The following is a 19059-nucleotide window of genomic DNA, read 5'->3' as shown; positions in this document are numbered from 1 at the left end:
CGTCTGGCCTGAGTTCAGAAATGCGGTCCATTTCTTATATTGTAATTATAAATCCTTTTTCAGCGCACATAAAATTCAGACCGCATCACCAACTAATTCATATAAATTCGTGTTACATTACATTTTCTTAGGGAGTCATCGATTTTAACCTTTGCGTGAACAGTGGTTTTCTTTGACGCCGTCACTGTTTCGAGTTTTGGTCCACTTTTACGAAGACCAGTTGTATATTTTGTCTACGAAAGTGCCTGCTTTTCGCTACTACATTGTTCCAAGTGAGGTGACCACAAGCTTAAACTGATGTGATTTTGTGTCCAAATATATGCAAGTAGTGCAAGTTGTCATACTTTTGGGGTTACTACAAAATACTTGTCAACCTCAATGATCCATTTATAAAGATGAAAAACAATAGTCACTCCAATGCAACAGTCTGTGATGTAGGTTATATGTTTGTTGTCAACTTCTAACCAAGTGGTCAAGGTAGATTTACCGTTCAACTTCTTTGTCCGTTGTTAGTGCGGCTAAATCATGCCGGACAACCGCAAATTTTGCTAATAGGTCTGCTTTCATCGAGAATGTCTTCAAATCTTCGGCTAAGTTGAGTAGATGCGTTACTGGATAGTCCCACATTCTTGTTGATGGTAACCTTGAGTTTCTTTGCGTGAAGTGATGTTTGGGAACTGTATGGAGTCCACGGATATTAAGTGTCCAGTGTACTACTACGAACAGGTAAAACCTAACAATCGCTGTGGTACAAGAGAATTTTCCGTGTTCACAACGTGGTGAGTACTTTAAAAACGACGGGCGATCCTCCCACCCATGCATAATGCTGACACATCGCTTGCAGATTCGGGTCAGGACAGTAAATGTCGAACCTGAAAATTGTACAGAACGGGTTGATATCTTGTAGTCAAAAATGAAGGTTGGAAACTTCATGCTCATAACAGGAGGATAATCCCCAAGAGTTGCGAGGCCCAAAGCAAGGTAGCAGAGGTCTTTCCAAGGACTAATGGCGCAGTGATCGAGTAAATATCAGGACTTTCAAGGGTGAGAAATAAATTGGCGACTATCCCGGTGCACAAAACCGTTTCTGTGCTATCACGTGATTTAGTAGGAATTAACGTTTTGCTATTAACTCTGAGAAAAACTGGACTAGCGTTGAAGATCCGGCGTAGAACCTGTGCTTGAATTAAACTCCTGGATATTTTTGGCGTGTTGCGTCATTTTTTCTGTTTTTGGTTCAATTTGTCATCGCGAAGTCCCTCATACACACTGTCTGATCTAAACAGTTGACTTGTTAATACTGGCCCGTTTTTCAATTTCATTATTTGCTGCATGGCTACCATGTTTCATATCGACTCTATGCATTTTTGTATTCTCGCCTAATGCTAGTGAAGTCACACCCGAGGCGTGCCGTTTCGATTCACTACGTTAACTTCAGCAGCCTATTAAATTTCTCCCACCAATTGTACTTTGACTTTGATATCGACTTGATAAGTTTGAACATTTTGACAAAGACGGCCTTACCTTTCACCTAGATATTCAGTACTATCTCCGGTTAAAGCAAACTCCATCCGACTCCTCAAATGACTTCTTTAATTGAAATACCGGATAGAAATAGCAAATATTCGTAAAGTTAGCCAATATAGTTGTGCAATTAATCATTGCTGTAGTTGGATAACTGACTACGTATATACATAGGTTGCTTCGTTTTGCTCTATAAACATCTATTTGAAGAAATCAATAATAAGATGATCATCTGTGATTCACCTGAGTCTCAGCTGAGCTAGGTGACATATGGTTACGAATCAAAAATTATCTAACAAATTGTAGTATGACATCTGGAAACTGGTAAACAATTTCATCCTTTCATTCTCAAGGTTACCCATATGTGTGGAACATTTGATGGTTCGCCCTCGAACGTATACGTTACTCAGATGCGTCTGCTGAAATTCTGCCCGGAAGTCAATGTTCTAATAGGTAGGTTGGACTACTCTGACTGAACCAATCACTGCAAGGCCTGGACCGACAGTAGAATCCTTCTAGGTGGGATCTCACAAAGCGCTTGTTTGTTGAGAGAAACTTGCTATAAAAAGCTCTCTTAGTGTCAACTGTGATCATCCGTAAATTTGTCTTCTCATATTCAACGGCCTTTTCATTAAAACTTATTACACGGTCCACTAGCCACCCATGACTATTCATTTTATTTGACGTTTGCACTTACCACTGACTTTAACTAGTCGAACCATCGACTAAGCTTACTCTACCTGCATGTCACAAAAACCCCTCCAACTTGCAACACTTGGGTTAATATTCCCACCCCGTTGATAATATTAGAAATTTATGAACAGACGAATGGTTGGCATCCAATCAGAGGTGGTGGACAAAAATGGTTGTGAACTGCTAAGGATTGCATAATTTTTTGCGAAGGTGAGTAGGATACTGTGGGAAAACTCTTGACACTTAAACCCTGGGGAATATATTCGTGCGTTACTTAGACCCACAAAAAACGACACTATTATGTTTGAGAAAATACTCAAGAGTTTAAAAATCTGACAAGAGTCGTCCTAGGCTATGCTCCCGAACCATCGACTAAGCTTACTCTACCTGCATGTCACAAAAACCCCTCCAACTTGCAACACTTGGGTTAATATTCCCACCCCGTTGATAATATTAGAAATTTATGAACAGACGAATGGTTGGCATCCAATCAGAGGTGGTGGACAAAAATGGTTGTGAACTGCTAAGGATTGCATAATTTTTTGCGAAGGTGAGTAGGATACTGTGGGAAAACTCTTGACACTTAAACCCTGGGGAATATATTCGTGCGTTACTTAGACCCACAAAAAACGACACTATTATGTTTGAGAAAATACTCAAGAATTTAAAAATCTGACAAGAGTCGTCCTAGGCTATGCTCCTACCCACTTTCGTCACACAGACGAAACCGGTCAGTTACTTGAAATCAAGCTGTATCTTTGGAATTCTATGAAGAGTACAGGTACTTGCGGTTGCGATTCTTGACGTAGTTTTTGGAGCTCAGTCTGTGTCATTCTTCGCTGTTTTATGGCATAGCATGAGTGTATATTAAAGTGAGCCTTTCACAGCGTTCGGCAATGAGTCCAAGGAGGTTATCTACGTGTGAGCACACTGTTCAATCGTGAGACCGCACAGGATCATTCACAAAAGGATTATACCATATGAAAAGCCGTCTTTATGAGCGCTTTATGAAAGTGTCGTGAAAGCATAATTAGAGCTGATGAAAGATATGAGACCGGTCGCATGCAAATAACAGTATACAAAACAAACTAATTTACTGGTCAACTGAAGATAACCATTAGAAAACCATTGGTGCGAATTTTCGGTCAAGCAACACCAAGTACACAAACGAATTGCGTCAGAGAGCATATAGCAAGTTATACCTCCATCGATGCCATCCTGTAGCGGTATAGCTTGCTTTTTCCGTTGATGCATACCGTTCGTGAGCGGTGTGACTGTGTGGAATCCAAAATCAGTTTGCACCCGGAAGAGAACCTACTTAAGAACAAGTTAGCTCTAAAATGGTTCAGACAATTAGTTGCTTACTGGCAACCACAAAATTTTCGTCTGATTTCTCACTGATCCTGTTGAGAAGCATGCTAATTATCAAGCCATCTGCATAGGGTTTTACTGAATTCCACCTAACTAATTTTCTCCCAAAATGGCTAGTACCTATTGTACATCTTATATTCTCAACAAAGTCTGCCAATGCGGCCATTGTTGTCTGGCTAGTGGCAATCATGAATAATTGACAAGTTTCTCACAGATGTTTCAAGTAAGTTAGCTCACCTGAAAAAGAATAGTTTTGGTTTATAAAAATCACTTGGCTACCTTTAGCACAAGATTTGAAGAGACTCTGGATACGCAACTCAGTGTAACTAGGTTAAGATTAACTCGTTAGTGAAATGATATCTATAACTTGTGTACAAATGCCCTGAATAGGCAAAACCAGATTTTCAAAATTCAAGTTGAATTTTTGCTTTCCGGTGGTCTATAGTTACCCAAAATTAGTGACGTTTCACTTCTTGATACTGATTTAGTAGCAACAACAAAATATCGTACTGTATGCAATCTAAGGGGACGTGGTCCGTCGAAAGGACTAAATTGGTAATTTAAATTGGTAAATTCAGTGGTATTACTTCGTCCCATTCTATTGTTCTTTTAACACTTCGGCGAAACTCTTACTGTCTTGAGTTCTTTTTAACTTCCCTCTACAGTACTGATACTGCACTCTGCTCCCTCAAAGTAAGGACGTTGCTGAAAACTTACTAATTTCCATTTGATTGCGTTCAATTTTACTAACAATTAGCTGTACTTTTCTTTTGAACTTTGTTGGGCGTTAAACACTGAAGGAACCTCTATTATTCCCATCTACAGGATCGACCCCTCGCGATCATCTCGTCAGCTGGCAATACAACTCCACCGCCAGTGTTTCACGAATAACCCTGGATTCCGGTTTTCAGTGTGCGACTGCGCGTAAGTACATTTACAATTGGGTTATTACTAATATCCAGCTAGAATGTGATTACAGGATTTGGAACGAACACCGTGCTATTACCCATGGAGCAATGCACACTTTGAACAGAATCCTTAGGTTTACGATTGAATGGAGGCAAGACTAATAACCAACCGTTTCCCATGGTTAGGAGATGTTTTGTTTATGATACGGATTATCACTTCTATCCCAAAAGGTTGCTTTCAGTTCTTCAGCTTTTGTAAATCATTTCCGTTTTTCGATAGTTGCCCTGTTAGTATTTGGTATTTTTGGCGTTTTTCATCTGTGGCAAACATGCTTCCTTTCCAGCTGAAGATAATCCAGAATTCTTCTACACACTGAGCACAGATAACCAAATGCTTAGATGGGAACGGAGTGGAACTTCACATTTTGCTTTTGTGTAAGTTGTCGGGCATTTTAAATTTACAGAAATATCAAAATATTACTTGTAGTAAGGCCTAATTTTATTACAGTGACTCAAAATCTTGCATTCTGAGGACTGGTACCTTAACAAAGACGGTAAAATGCGACGGTCTTATGGATCAACGCTGTTTGGGCCACCGAACAGATGTGTGCAAGTAGTGAGACACCAAGGGATTGTGTGAATACAAAACGCAATATTGTCTGAGCCCTTGAAGCCAATTTCATTGCACGACCATTCAAGAATGTTGCTAACCGTTCAGGCATAACGGTATACTAAAGAAGATAAGAGCGAAAGATAGCAGCATCTCTATAAGGAGAGAGGACGAATTTGTTACAATTTTATGACGTATGACTCAGAAGTGAGGTCCAAACGGAGTCCGCCCCAAAAGTGATTAGCCTGACTTTAATCTTTGCACGGATTCCACTAAAAGCAGTGTAGCTAAGTTTTCTTTTGTAGCGGTTGAGGTTCGTGATACAAACTTCCGTTCGTACGGTATTTATCCAGTTGTTCTTCCGAAAAGGGATATTTCTAATATATTTACTTTGTTAAAACAAGGGGGCATTCTGGAGAACGGTCGCTCTTTAGAGAACTTTATCTATGAAAAGACAATCATAAAGTGAACATCATGCTACGCATGATAATACAAACCACCACATTTAGTCTTGTTCCAACCTCTCGGCATCTGCTTTAATCGGCACTTGGTTTGGTCAAAATATGCGACACTACCAAGACCAAAAGCAAGTAACAATGTAGCCCAATAGGCATGATAACAAATTGACAAAACAGTGACAGAAGTGCAGCGCATTAAGAAAATTTAAAGATGCGTACGCACGGCAAAATGATAGTAGACTTAATTTTGTGTCTTATTTGAAGTTCCCGAAACTGGGTGACGCTGAACTTTATTGAGCACGTAATGTTCTTACACAGATGTATTGTTCATGGAGCTTTGTCTCTTTTAAGCAAAGAATATTTCGTAAACAATCAGATACTTCGTGACTATTTCCCACCTGTCCAAACGGACAGTAAATCTATCATTTTCAGTGGAGGGTAGAAATTTCATTAGTTATTTTTATCCGTTTGTTTTCCACAGTTTCGAAGAAATCATGGCTCACTACTCAATGGAAGAAAAACTCTCAGATAGCATTTATGAGCGACTAAAGAGTAGCATGTTCAAAGCCAAGGATCTCGAAACGTTTGAAACACTTTTGCCTCCGAACATTGTATTGAAGTGTCCACCAAAGAAAAACCCGATGACATTGAGGCCGCACGCAGGGCTGCATGAGAAACAACAAAACCCGAGTTTCACCGGGAACGTCATGTATACCACGAACCCTCGACTGATGACAGAAATTTCACTGATGGTCAATCATGTGCGTCACAAGATCACTTTCATTTCGTAAAACATGATTTTAATTTTTCAACGTTTGACCGTGTGGGGATTTGAAGTTTTGGCACACTTAGCTAAAAAGCATGCCTAAGACTCCTGAACATTATGTAACGCCGGCTAATTGAACTAATCTATTGACGAGAGACTATCACTTTAAAAGGAACGGGTGTTTCAACAGGACGATGAATAACATTATTAAATTCGTCAAATCGGCCGTTTTGATAAAACGTGTAACTTCTCCAGGAAGGTAACCAGGGAAGTGGCAGCAGCGTAGTAGCCAAACAGTAAGCAGACGTCGGGACAAAACCGACTCGAACTGGTAGTTTTGTTCGTCACACAAAATATATCGGGGAATTTTGGATATATAGCAGATCTTTAGGTAGCTTCAAATAACTGCATTTTGGTTACATCAAGCATGCATTTTTCAGCTTTTATTGACAGAAGATTGCGATCCCAAAAGGCTGTTGGTAGCGTACGCAACAGAGTGCTAGATTAGTCATTATTCATCACTACACACCAGAGATACTGCAAGCTGTTACGTTTTGCGGATGAATCAAGCTTAGCTAGGCGTTTGTAGAGCATAATTAAAGGTGTTTTAGACCTCTCCACGTAAACAATTCATTTCTATCATTGTCACTGGTGATTCTTTCTTCTGTTCTTATTGTGTGGGACGCAGCTGTTCGTTTTAGTATTTCCGTTTTGCGTCTATACCGCCTCATTCTGGTTTTGATCAGAACGAAAACCGCCCTTAGATCTTGTCCCCACTTGTCTTGTTCAAATTGACCACTTTGGTTTGGCCATCCTATGTTCACCTTGCTTTGAGTCGGCATTAACTTTGGATAGGCGTAACGTATCCTACCTACCTATTTGTACGATATCTCATTTGAAATTAGCTGTTTCCAAACCGGCATAATCCCACGTTTTAAAGTTTTTTATTTATTATTCCTTTGATTAATGTTATTATCCTGTTATTCCAATCATAGTACCGCATTCGTTGATAAGCCTTCATTGGAGTGACTTGACCTTTGGAGTTTTGCGCAGTGTCATGGGTGACCCTGAAGTTGCAGTATAGTAAACTTTGGCTGTGGTCAACATTACTAGCGTCATCTACCCATGACAATAACAGCAATTTTTGACAGCAGTCCAACGTCGCTCATTGGATTGTTGACTTGAAGTGAGCTTTACCGAGTTTACCCAACCATTTTTGTTTGCAGAATCGAAAGAAGGGTTTTCTTCGGGCAGTCTACATCGCGCAGTCGGAGACTCTCATTTGCTCTTGTGAAGATGGTGTTGTGTGTGAGTCCAACAACTCAGCCGATAATAAGATCTGCTAAGATATATTGCTTGAATTGAAACGAAGTATAGATAGATAGTAAGATAGATAGATAGATAGATAGATAGATAGATAGATAGATAGATAGATAGATAGATAGATAGATAGATAGATAGATAGATAATAGATAGATAGATAGATAGATAGGTTGGTCTGCAGACGGAGAGACAAGCAGAGAAGCAGGTGGATAGATCATAGGACACTCTTTTTATGCGAGAGTGAATTTGTTAGTAGATGAGTTCTCTCAGCTACGTTGTTTGAGCGGAATATAAATACGATTATGTTAGAGTGGACAGAATCGAATTGAAGTTTATAGATAACATCTTTTTGTCAGCGATGACAAATACCTTTACTGCTTTTGAGTATGGGCTCAAAAAGAATAACAGGCAAATTTAGCTGAAGCAAGCCGCTATAAACCGGAGATCAAGCTGGACTCAGTTTGGACCGTTGCCAAAATCAAATTTGTGTACAACAAAGAAAGTATTTGTCGAAGTATTACCGATTCGGGTTCAAATAGAACATTTGGGTGAGGGAAAACTTCTCATGGGCTTTAAGAACGACGAAACCGTTCGTGGGCTGCAGTGAAACCTACAGCTACCTCACGAGTAGTGTGTCACCTTTAGAGAACCACCGATGGTGGTTGAACAAATGGATTTCACCAAAGAATCTTACCTATATATTTAAGAAATCCTTCATCTGAGACGGCTCTAGGTTGCATATATAATCTAAATCATTCGCATCTTTGATATGCGCTTCGTAAGATTAGTTCGGCACAAAGTACTCTATTTTTTAGCATAGTATATGCACACTCTTATGTATAGCAGCAGTTTCTGAGCAATCCATATATTCACTATCTCCTCCCAGTGCATCGGGTTCAGTCGGTGAAAATTAAAACAGTCAACCAATCCATGAAGACCTGCTAAATATTATCAATTCTAAATAATTTAGCCCTGTAAAATGACCGGCTTCTATCTTCTTATCCTCCTAGCTTGTTCTCATACGTTTTTGTCATCACGTCGCCACAGACTTGAGTATCTGTGAATATCAAATTGCTTTAAAACCACTGCCTATACTGCTTCCACAGAAGTTGAACTTTTGTTGTATTATTGCCGTTTACCATGGAGATAACAGGATGGATTAACTTTTGTTCGATATTTTCTTGCTACCCAGATGTCTTTGCTTACGACTACCAGGGAACCAGAAGTTTTTTAATGAAAACTTTGGATACAGGTCGTCCTATATCTGACAGAACTGCATCAACTACTGCGAATCCACAACCGTTTTTCCAAACAGCCACAGATAACACTGCCCATTCAGAAAAACTTAGCTACATCTTCAAACAACTCAAAGCATACGAAAAGGGGAAAAGTAGAATTCCGCCGGAACAGACTTCAGTTGAACAGGCTGTAGAGAAGGGCAAAGTAGATGAAGTTACGCCCGATTTGTTTGAACCCTTCAATATCGACAATTCGGTGAGTATTTGTCGGTGACTTCCATCGTTTTGGAATAAAAGTTTTAGCGCAGTAGAATAATCACACCTCAACTTCCTTCATGTAAAGCACATTGCAATATATAAAAGTCATATAAAGACAACCTCTAGACAGAGGCTGCCCAGTCAATAAAACAGTAGAATGTTTTAGATGCAATACCAGCCATAAGGCGAGACACTTTCAGCCTTCTCTGATGAAGGCTAAAAATTGGACTTCTATCGTCCCGGTCATATTTAATTTCTAGGGAGGGCTTATGTCGAATCAGCCAGCACACGTGGCCTGACCTTGAAATCTCTCTTAGAGCCGGGACTATGCACTTACGACCGCCTTGTTATATGTACACGTCAAGGTAAAACCATACCCAAAAATAAGGCGTAATACCAGTTCGTGGTTAACTTTTCTTAACTATGAGTCCCGTCCTCAGAAAGAAGTAACATTTTGCATTCCTCAAGGGCAGTATTAATACGAAGCAAACAGCGCAGGCCAAATTATGGAGGCATTAAATACTTATCAACCAAGAGCCATAAGAATTGACATGCACAAAGGTCCAAGGGTATAATCATTATATCAGAAAGATTTTGAGACAAAGAATACCGTGAAGATCAAAGTATTCGTTTGAAATATTCTGATGGATATCTCAAGTCATTTGCACACAGTATGCTGCATATAGCGAAATTTCTGTAATGCCTGAGCACACGCCATTAAGAAATGATGATGATGATCTTTAAAAAGGATCTGGAACAGACCAGATCAGTTGACAGAGAAGTATGGTGTGCTCTCTGGCAGTTTATCACTTCAAAGGGGAAGAATGCATTATTAAGGGGTAAGCGGGAATTTACAAAGTGGCTAAAATGCCAATATGAGGGAGGTACAAGATAAACACTCGGACCTACACGAACGCAACTTTCTCTCCCTTATTAAAATTCAAAGGTTCACAAGCCGGGTCACCCATAATGAACAGTTACGCTTATCAGATTGCCACCTGCTAATTAAAAATGTTTGCTTGAACCCTTTCTTGGATATTCCTGTATTCATCGGTTACATGTCACGTTCACAGTCACTGAATATATCAGGGATAGAAATATGAACAGTAAAACTATAACGTTATAAAATATTTCACTAGTTCTCACTGATGTGAATTTGCTTGAATCATTTATGTACATTCAACAGTCTGACTCTAGCTCATCAACTGTTGTTGATTTGCCAGTCTTGCGTTGTAATTTCAGTGCGTAGCTGTTAGTGAATGCACTTGGTTCCCGCCAGGAAAAAAAAACATGGATCTAATGTCACGTGATATCCCCAAGAACGACAGCTTCTAACTTCGCAAAACAGGTTCTAGATTTGGCGTCGATATTTCAATGACTTTTTGTAACGCATACCAAGTGGGTCGCACAACCAGATGATAGTAGTAAAGAAGTATTGAGCATAAAGTGTCTTAGATTATAACAACAGCAACCGAAAAATCAGCGACACGATCACGCTTCATCTAAATGATACAAACCACAAGATCATCATGGTTTGATGCGCACCATCCAATTGGCAGAATGCAATACTGAGTGTGTATGCCTGAGTTCATAGCTATCGTACCGTGCAAAACATATTTCGCCCAAAACTAACATGAGTGGACCATTTCTTATCCTTTCTGCTCTTTTAGCTACTTCGAATCTTACTATCCCACTGCCTCACCAGTTCACTGTCCAACGTTCCTCGTGCGTATTTTTTACCTGCGTTTTTAACATTCAAATGGTACTTTTTTGTCGGATCAAGTGTCTGGTTGTCAACGAAACTGTACGTTCGCATCTCGATTCTTACCCGTGGGTATATTCACCTGAATTTGAAACAACTTGACTCTGACTTTATGCCAAAACCCAGGCAACTACGTAAACCAAAAGCTTACGTTCATTTATGCACGGCTTACCAGAGTTGCGAAAGGGGCGCCTTCCGAGGCTGATCTCTTATCGTGCATAAGGGTTGACCAGGTGTCACATAGAGTCTGCAGACGAAAGCTTCTAAGTTATTGTTTTTTCCCCTTTTTTAATATCATTACGGGACGAAAATAATTTATAGCCATGTCTCGGTAGTTGTTTTCCTTGTACATATGCATGATTCCCTGACGTGACGTCAGCTTAAGGTTACATGAAGCTAATATCACAGATGATGCCACTCAATGCCTCAATGCGACTGACATATCCAGGAGCAAACTTACATTTCTAGCCACCCGTCGTCCTATACGACGTCAGCGGAGTCTGATCCTAACACAGTCTACAATTTTTCTTGAAATTTGTGATTTCATCGAAGTCATTTGGATATCAAGGTGTGGATTATCCTTACAGTGCTGCGATCGTGAAGCACGAATTTTAACAGAATTTATCAGACCATTATAGTCCCCTTGACTGTCATACCGAAGGACAGAGAACTTATTCTACAAAACAGAGTTTATTTATTGGAAGCGAGGCGAAGGTAAAAAAAATCAACAAAACCAGACAATGCAGATATTATAACGATGAGGCATTATGGTGCATGTGGTCAGTTCCAAAGTCTGGTGCTGATTTGGATAGCCAATGATGAATGCTGTAAAAGCAATGGTACAATCAGGGCGGCTGTGAAGGAAAACAAGTTGAAACAAATTTTCTGTGGGATGGCTACATGGGAGACTGAAGAAAATTTCAGGAGTGCCAGCTTTTGGTTCGGACACGGGAAAATTCACCACAAAATTACAGAAGCACGCGGTCCAAATGACGTTGAAAAAGATTCGGTGAACGGATGAAGAGGAATGTGACGTTAATTTTAGGAGGAATCCTTCCTCAGAAAATAAAAGCGGGCTGAATTTGAGGGTTTCGTCAACCAAGTTGATAATACTGGGTTGGAATCAGATTCATTGATTTTGCGGTATGATTAACCAACAGACCAGCACAAAGTTATTTCAGCTGCCACCAGATCGAACATCCATAACCACAGCAGTCATTCACATAAAAGTCGTTTCTCGACCAAAATGCTTAACCTGACGTTGTTTGGAAATACCTTCAAAATCATGTGGCCATGAAATTCCTTTGTAGTGTTGCTTTCCATTATGCCCGTTGATTAGGGATGCGACAAACTATTCCTTTCGTATGAGAATTCGTATTTCATTGTGAAGTGTCCCCTGACGCAATCTATAACTTTGTCCTCGTGCATTAAAAAGACTTCATCTTTCCTTTTACTATCGGTTCAGTACCGCCGATTCAATTTGGTGACCCGTGAAAATATCCCACCGGGATTGCCAATACTATTTAACCCGGACGCCCTTAGGCAACTCCATCTGAGAACCAGGCTGCGATTTCGAGGTCTACGCCTCGTGAGCAACTGACTGATTTTTCAAAATATCTGATGGAAACGACAACAGGTCGGGAGACTCCCGTAGGAAGTTGTGCATAACTTTCACCTCCATCCTAAGCCATTGTGCCGCTGATGGTACACAGAATGCATCAGCTGTGGTTTATCGAATCTGGGCTTCAGTTTTTAGCAGTTGTCCTTTATTACTTAACCACATAGCGGTTTGGAAATTAGGTATAAACTCGAGTGTAACTGTAGACCGCATGGACTAGTCGAGTAGTTTTTGTTGCTGAATGACGAGGAAACACCTCAGCTGTGTCCAAAGTGTCAAAACATAATCAAACATAGAAGCCATCATAAAGTTTCTTATTGTGTACGTTCAATGCCTATCAAGATGTAAAGTGCAGTGCAATCAGCACGGTCATTAATAATCCGTCAATAAATCCGTGTTCATATAGTACTGTATCATCTGTTACTACGCGTGTATTTTCACAGATTATCTGGGTAAATATGTGTAAACTTGCTAAACGAAAGGATTAGGCAAAAGACTGCAAGCCTCAAACGAATAACTCCAACATACGCAGTGATTTCGGGACGATTATCATCAGTTGCATAATTCATTAGAGTTCCGTTTGATTTTTACTAGATTTTACAAGAGGTCAATCGTCATTCATTTGGATTAAAGTGTCACCATGCATTACTGGAACATAAGGACTGCGTAACCAGTTTGATCCTACTCTCAAATATTCCAAATCCTCATGGAAAATTCACACTAGTAAGTCTATATTGCAATCCGTTCTTTACTTGGGTAACCTAGTGCAGTTTCAACTGGTATTTCTAGGTATGACATTTTCTGAAAATACTCTTGTTTTCCTACGTCCAAAGAACATCTAGCGTTCATTTGATCCAGTTGGTCGAAGGCACGGGTTTCTGAATTGCACTGGTCACAACCAACCATGATAGAATAAGCATATTTATACAGCTAGAAGAAAGGATGAATGGCTGGTTTGGGGACGTGCGTAGCAATAGAGGAGGCCAATGCTTAGTTGGATTGCCAATGATGAATACTTTCGTTTGCTCAAAAACGAGAGATGGGTTCGTAAAATTTACATCCACAAGCTAATTCAGCAGTGCCGGCTGTGTGAACCAGCCCACAGTCATAGTAATATACTTCAACCGGTACTGCTTAGGACATTTGTGTGACCCTGGATGAGTATTTCTATCAAATCCCAAAGTAACTAAGTGAACATGGTATTCAACTCAATCGGTTCGTGTTATCAGTCACTTGAATGTTAGTAATGAGCAATGAATTTAACAGTACGCAATCAGCCTAAATTCGGAGCACCCTTTCTTTGGTGTCGGAATTAGCCTCAAGAGATCAAATATCTCCTTTGGATTAGGAACGAGTTTGAAAGAGCTATCATGGTGTACATGGGATAACTTCACATGTATTGAGTGATAAAAATCAAATGAGTCTGGGACTACGGACGTATTCGGAGACAAATTCCAGGACTCCCCAATAGGCTTACTTCCCCCAAGTATTACTCGCTGAGGAGCATAACAACAAACTTGTTGAAGATGATAAGCTTGCTAATAACTTTAGCTGATAACTGTTTAGGTTGCACAGGGTTTTCTTTCCTTTCATTCGAAATTCTGATTATTGGTTGAATGAAACGCTTTTTGGAGGAGAAGTGTGTTATTCAAAATGAAATCGGCAGATTCCATGTGCTGGACCCAAACTGGATCAGGTGGGTTCGGTTTGGGACGAAATAAGCGAATATCGATAGATGCATACGATACAGAAAGGTGTCAACAACACAGGAATAATTATGTCTGTAAATGGTGCAATATATCAGGGTCAAAGGCACTTCTTGTGGGCTTTTCTGTGCCAAATGTCGATCGCGTACAGTTCAAATAAAATGTTGTGTCACTCGTCTCACAGTTCATCCGACGAACTCCATACATCAGACAGATGGCGCACTTCCGCTTTCCGAAAGCAGCCTACAATACCATCGGATTTGACAGGTTAAAATGTCATTTCTACTGTTTGCTTTTTCAAAATACTTCCGAGAGCTCCACCATTCTGTACTGGAGAAAAGCCTTTCAAAGCCTTTTGCTAGTCGAGGGAGCTACACAACCTCTGCCATGTCATAGTAGACCCACCTGGTGAACCTTTGAGGGGTTGTACCGTGTGAACATGTTCTGCTTTTTGAGTAACCGTCAAACTTACTTGAAAATTTCGACACTGCTGAAATCCTGTATTTGGCCATTCCGGAGCAACACCATCAAACAGTCATAAGCGAACCAAGCAACATTGGTGGTTGCGCGCTACACTGTACTCAAATTCCGAATTCTGAACCCGCCTTTTAACTCCGTGGTTAAGCATATCCAGTTAAACGTTACAGCCTGCAGAAGTACAGCAATGTTTCTTCGTCTAGGATAATTATCTTGCGTTTTTCCACATAAAAAGCTGTCGGCTGGATGGGACAAACGGATATGTGTTTGGGATGTAGAAACTGGAATACTTTTGGACAAATTTCGGGACCCACAGTGTCCAGACCCGCATGCAGCTGAAATGGCGACTGAAGGTGAAATTCTGGACATGGCTTACAGCCCAGAACTGTAAGTGGAAATTCAGGGATAAAACTTCGCTGTTCTGCCATTTTTCCTTGTTGCTCTGCCTCGATATTATTCTTTATGCGGAGTAAGCAAACGAACGTGAATAAATGTACCAAGTTTCCGGTTAGGATGAATGTAGTGTTTTCATTTGCGCTCTTCTTGGAAAGCCCAAGAAAGCATTCCAATATATGATGACAAAGTGTCTACCCGACTTGTAGTTACCAGCAGCAGAGTACTATACCATTATCTAAGATTACCTGGATGCTGGATTGACTTCTTATTGCTAGAAATTATGGCTGCCTGGCCGTCTGCGCAAAACTGGATGGACTTTCATTCTTTGTAATTCACAATACTAGGTCCAGGAGACTAGATGATACTTTTTTCAGTAGTTTGGGCTCGTTCAACCAGACAGAAACTTCTACTACTTACAAAACACTCAGTCAATACATTTTGTTTGTTTACGTCGTTATCAGCCAACAGTTTGCCTGCGCCTGTTCAGATTGGACAGTTTACATCCGGCGGGCTACTATCGTGGGCGAGAGAATGACATTACTCCACCAAATTATAGGACACTGCGGCGCGGTTTCCAGTGTAATTTATTGCCCAAGCGAACCCACTCTTCCCACCTCGGATAGTGAAAGCGACGGAAACGGCAGACAACCGATCGGTCAATGGATTACTGGCTCAGATGATGGAACGATAAGGATTTGGGTAGGTTTAAGCGTCATAGATTGAATTCCAGCGCAGTCGTCAATTGATGAACCGCCACATTTACCACGTCTCGTTGACTAGCCCACCTTCTCCTCGCCTGACTCATACGACTCACACTCATTCCCTTATATGCAGCTATCGAACGACCTGGATCACTGCCGCATGAAACTCCATACAGGTGGACCGGTAGCCTGCATGGCTATTAATCCCAGGGAACAGATCTTAGTTGCCGGAATCCACAAAGACATCAAGTAAGTGGTCTCCTTTTCGGGTGTTACCAGAAACGAATCCTTGAAGATCTCGCAAAAGAACACGGGTCATAACAATACTTACCACCGTGAGATCTAGCCGAAAGATAAGTGAAATCCAGCAACTTCTGATTAAGTGATATTGATTGAGTTCCATTATTCTTCATAAAGTGAATAATTTCCACTGTGATACGCGATATGCAGTTAAAATTTAGATCCCCTCAGAAGTCTGATAAAACCTCCTTTTTAGATAGATATGCAGCAATCGGAAAATATGTCGTCGCCTGTAGATAACAAAACTTGGGAAGTGCGTCTATTTGATGAACCCCAAGAAGGGTGAAACCGGCAGTGGGCTGTCAGATTTTTCAGCGAACTTATAAGTAGTGTACTGCGTATATACAATGAGCTCCAAGTTTCATTCATTCATGTAATACGGTTTCCATAAGACACTTGAACTTTAGAGTGAACGCCCTTTTCCAACGCGCCCGGAATGGTCTTTATTGAGATTAAATAGATGCGGCGAGGTGTCCCATTGAAGAATAAAGTATTTGTTCTTCTCGAAACTGAAACCATAGAGTATCCATTGAAATCGTTATCTTTCCATGTCAGTTTTGTAGAAGGGACTGGGCATTGTGGACGAAGCGGAAACTACTGAACAGTCTACGAAATGTTTTATTTAGCTTTCCAAAGAACAGAGAGTGGTATGGTTCGCCCAAAGTAGGCCAGAGTGAGACGCAATGTCGGTTACCGTTGGGTCAATGCTACACATCCCTTTCAGTCATTTTTGAAACGAAGACCGAACATTTAACAAGTTGGACTATATCGCTCGTATGCTTGGTATGATGATTTAAAGCACTGTAACCTCCGGATTCACATGAACAAAGCAGTAAAACACTACCGGAGTGAATTCATTTCACCGCGATCCTTTCTAAATAGTATCTGAGAAACCTCAGCATCATCTAGCTAAATGACCAGAAGACGTCCGAAATCGCGCACAGTCTAAGGATTGGCTCACGATCAAAGTGAACAGCCTAATCAGCGCGGAGCACAGTAGGCAACAAGGATTCAGCTGAGGCATTATCCAACACTTTCCAAAAAGTTGCGTAAGGCCATGCTTGAAAGTGTGAAGACGCATTTTCGGTCAACTATTGCATCATTTCTGCTGGTTAAACTAAGATAGAAGCTATAATAATGTTTAGACTCTTCCGCTTTTAAAAATCTCCACATAAACCATGTCCAAAAAACGTATCCTTATCGAAATTCATAAACCATGTCCAAAAAACGTATCCTTATCGAAATTTATTTCAGAAATGTCACCAAAATAGAAGTTCTCTTGGCAGGCATTATCAAGGCATTAGGTGGATATTTAGATGAACAATGAGAGTGATAGCTAACCGACTAGGTCACATTTGCTGGCATGTCACAGTCATAGTTCCAATTCATACGCACATTAAGTGATAAAAGGCCTAACGTCCCCATCTAATTGCAGGTCGTACGATCTGAACTCAGGCTATCATTACCACACCTATACTGGACATTCGGATGTTATTCGGTGGTTGCTTGTTTTGCCAGAAAAGGAAGAGGTAAGCTAGACTCACCCATCGCAATCCACGTAATCCGCGTTCATGAAAGCTAGCCTTTGTTGCATACAAGCAAATTAATCACATTTTTTTAGTACATTACCGCGGGTGCAGATGGACAGTTGCGTGTGTGGCGAGCATGGAAAAACATCAAACCGGTTGGTGAACTTAATACTGAGGAACGATCACCAAACACAAGCGGCTTCAAAACGTTACCTATTACTAATCCTGCAGCTGCAATTGGAGCAGCCGCCCGAATGTTCGCCAAATCGGGTATAATGCCCCACACGGAATAATGGTATTCTTTAGACTGTAACTTTAAACACATTCACCTGACATGACAGCACACAATTTTTTATTCCGTTGCACGTGTCATTATACTATTTCATGTTTCTTGAATTTTAGTGCTGTTTACATAAAAATGGTGATGCCGCGAAGAATCGCTGTTAACGCCATCACGAGCTGCAAATACCAAAGAGTCTTAGGTTTAGTCGTCCTGAGTCATCTAATGGTTCCCTATCCTTCCAGTATTTCATCACACTTCCTTGATAAGGGAACGTAGAGAAAGGGGTCCTCTTCAAATGTTTCCCACTATACCAGCTCGCTAAACAAGCATTGTTCTGTAACTTGGTGTACGGTAGTGCAACTCTGTATCGGTCCCTTGGCTTCCTGCTCCGCCCATTATGGTATGTCAAAAGGCACGGTAGCTCTACACAGACCCTTATGGAGACAAAGGAAAATCACTACTACTGTATTTATAGGGTAGTCAGAGAGTGTTCCACAAGGTCGTGCCATAATGTCCGTGAGGGGGCGAGAAGCGTCGAGTCAAAGGTGCTTGACTCGGATTGGCTGGCGTTCTGACCAATCAGGGCATGCCTTCGTCTGGCCCGTGTCCTGCACGTGATACATGCGTCCAAATGATGTGATGTTCGGTTGTTAGGGACGGCTGGCCCCCGAAAACCTCCTCCTTGAGAGGGTTGTTCAACCGACTGCTGCTTTGGACTCCACTGTGACGACTCATGGAGGTTCTGTCGCATTTGAATCCGTCGCTGAGGCTGTGTGCATGCCGATCTGGAATCTGGTACCCTACACTTGGGAGGTACATCATGGCTGTCCAGTGTCCCATGCCATGTGGTCCCCTCACTGAGCCGCAGTCTGTTGCCTGAAGTTGGTTCACATGATGCGTCTATGCTGATGATCTTACGTGTGCCTCGTATGTGGCATAATCGACCCTGCGTCCACCGTGGAGAGCATTCCCCATATATTTGAATAAGTGGCTGGTCTCTGTGTGACTGTTGTGGCGTTCCTCCTGCCGGCCCCCCTTCCTTGACTTTCAGGATAGCAGTAGGACGATCCGCCTGAACCTGGGACTGTACACTGAAGGGTTCAGACCGCGGGTGAAACGTTGCGGGCTGCTGGCAGGG

General features: G+C 41.1%; 1 protein-coding gene across 1 annotated transcript; it reads left to right on the top strand.

Annotated features, from left to right (window-relative positions):
* Positions 1–666: 666 nt before the first annotated feature.
* T265_04149 (hypothetical protein) lies at positions 667–17931 on the top strand (the record flags this gene model as incomplete). Its single annotated transcript, XM_009168819.1, has 10 exons — positions 667–726; positions 4442–4512; positions 6046–6325; positions 7557–7638; positions 8846–9147; positions 14948–15099; positions 15453–15807; positions 15889–16058; positions 17545–17638; positions 17731–17931. 10 exons carry the CDS (start codon positions 667–669, stop codon positions 17929–17931), a joined length of 1767 nt encoding a protein of 588 aa, XP_009167083.1.
* Positions 17932–19059: the final 1128 nt, after the last annotated feature.

This window comes from Opisthorchis viverrini, assembly GCF_000715545.1.
Source record: "Opisthorchis viverrini unplaced genomic scaffold opera_v5_67, whole genome shotgun sequence".
Classification (NCBI taxonomy): Eukaryota; Metazoa; Platyhelminthes; class Trematoda; order Opisthorchiida; family Opisthorchiidae; genus Opisthorchis; species Opisthorchis viverrini.
This window is presented reverse-complemented; position numbering and strand designations above follow the sequence as displayed.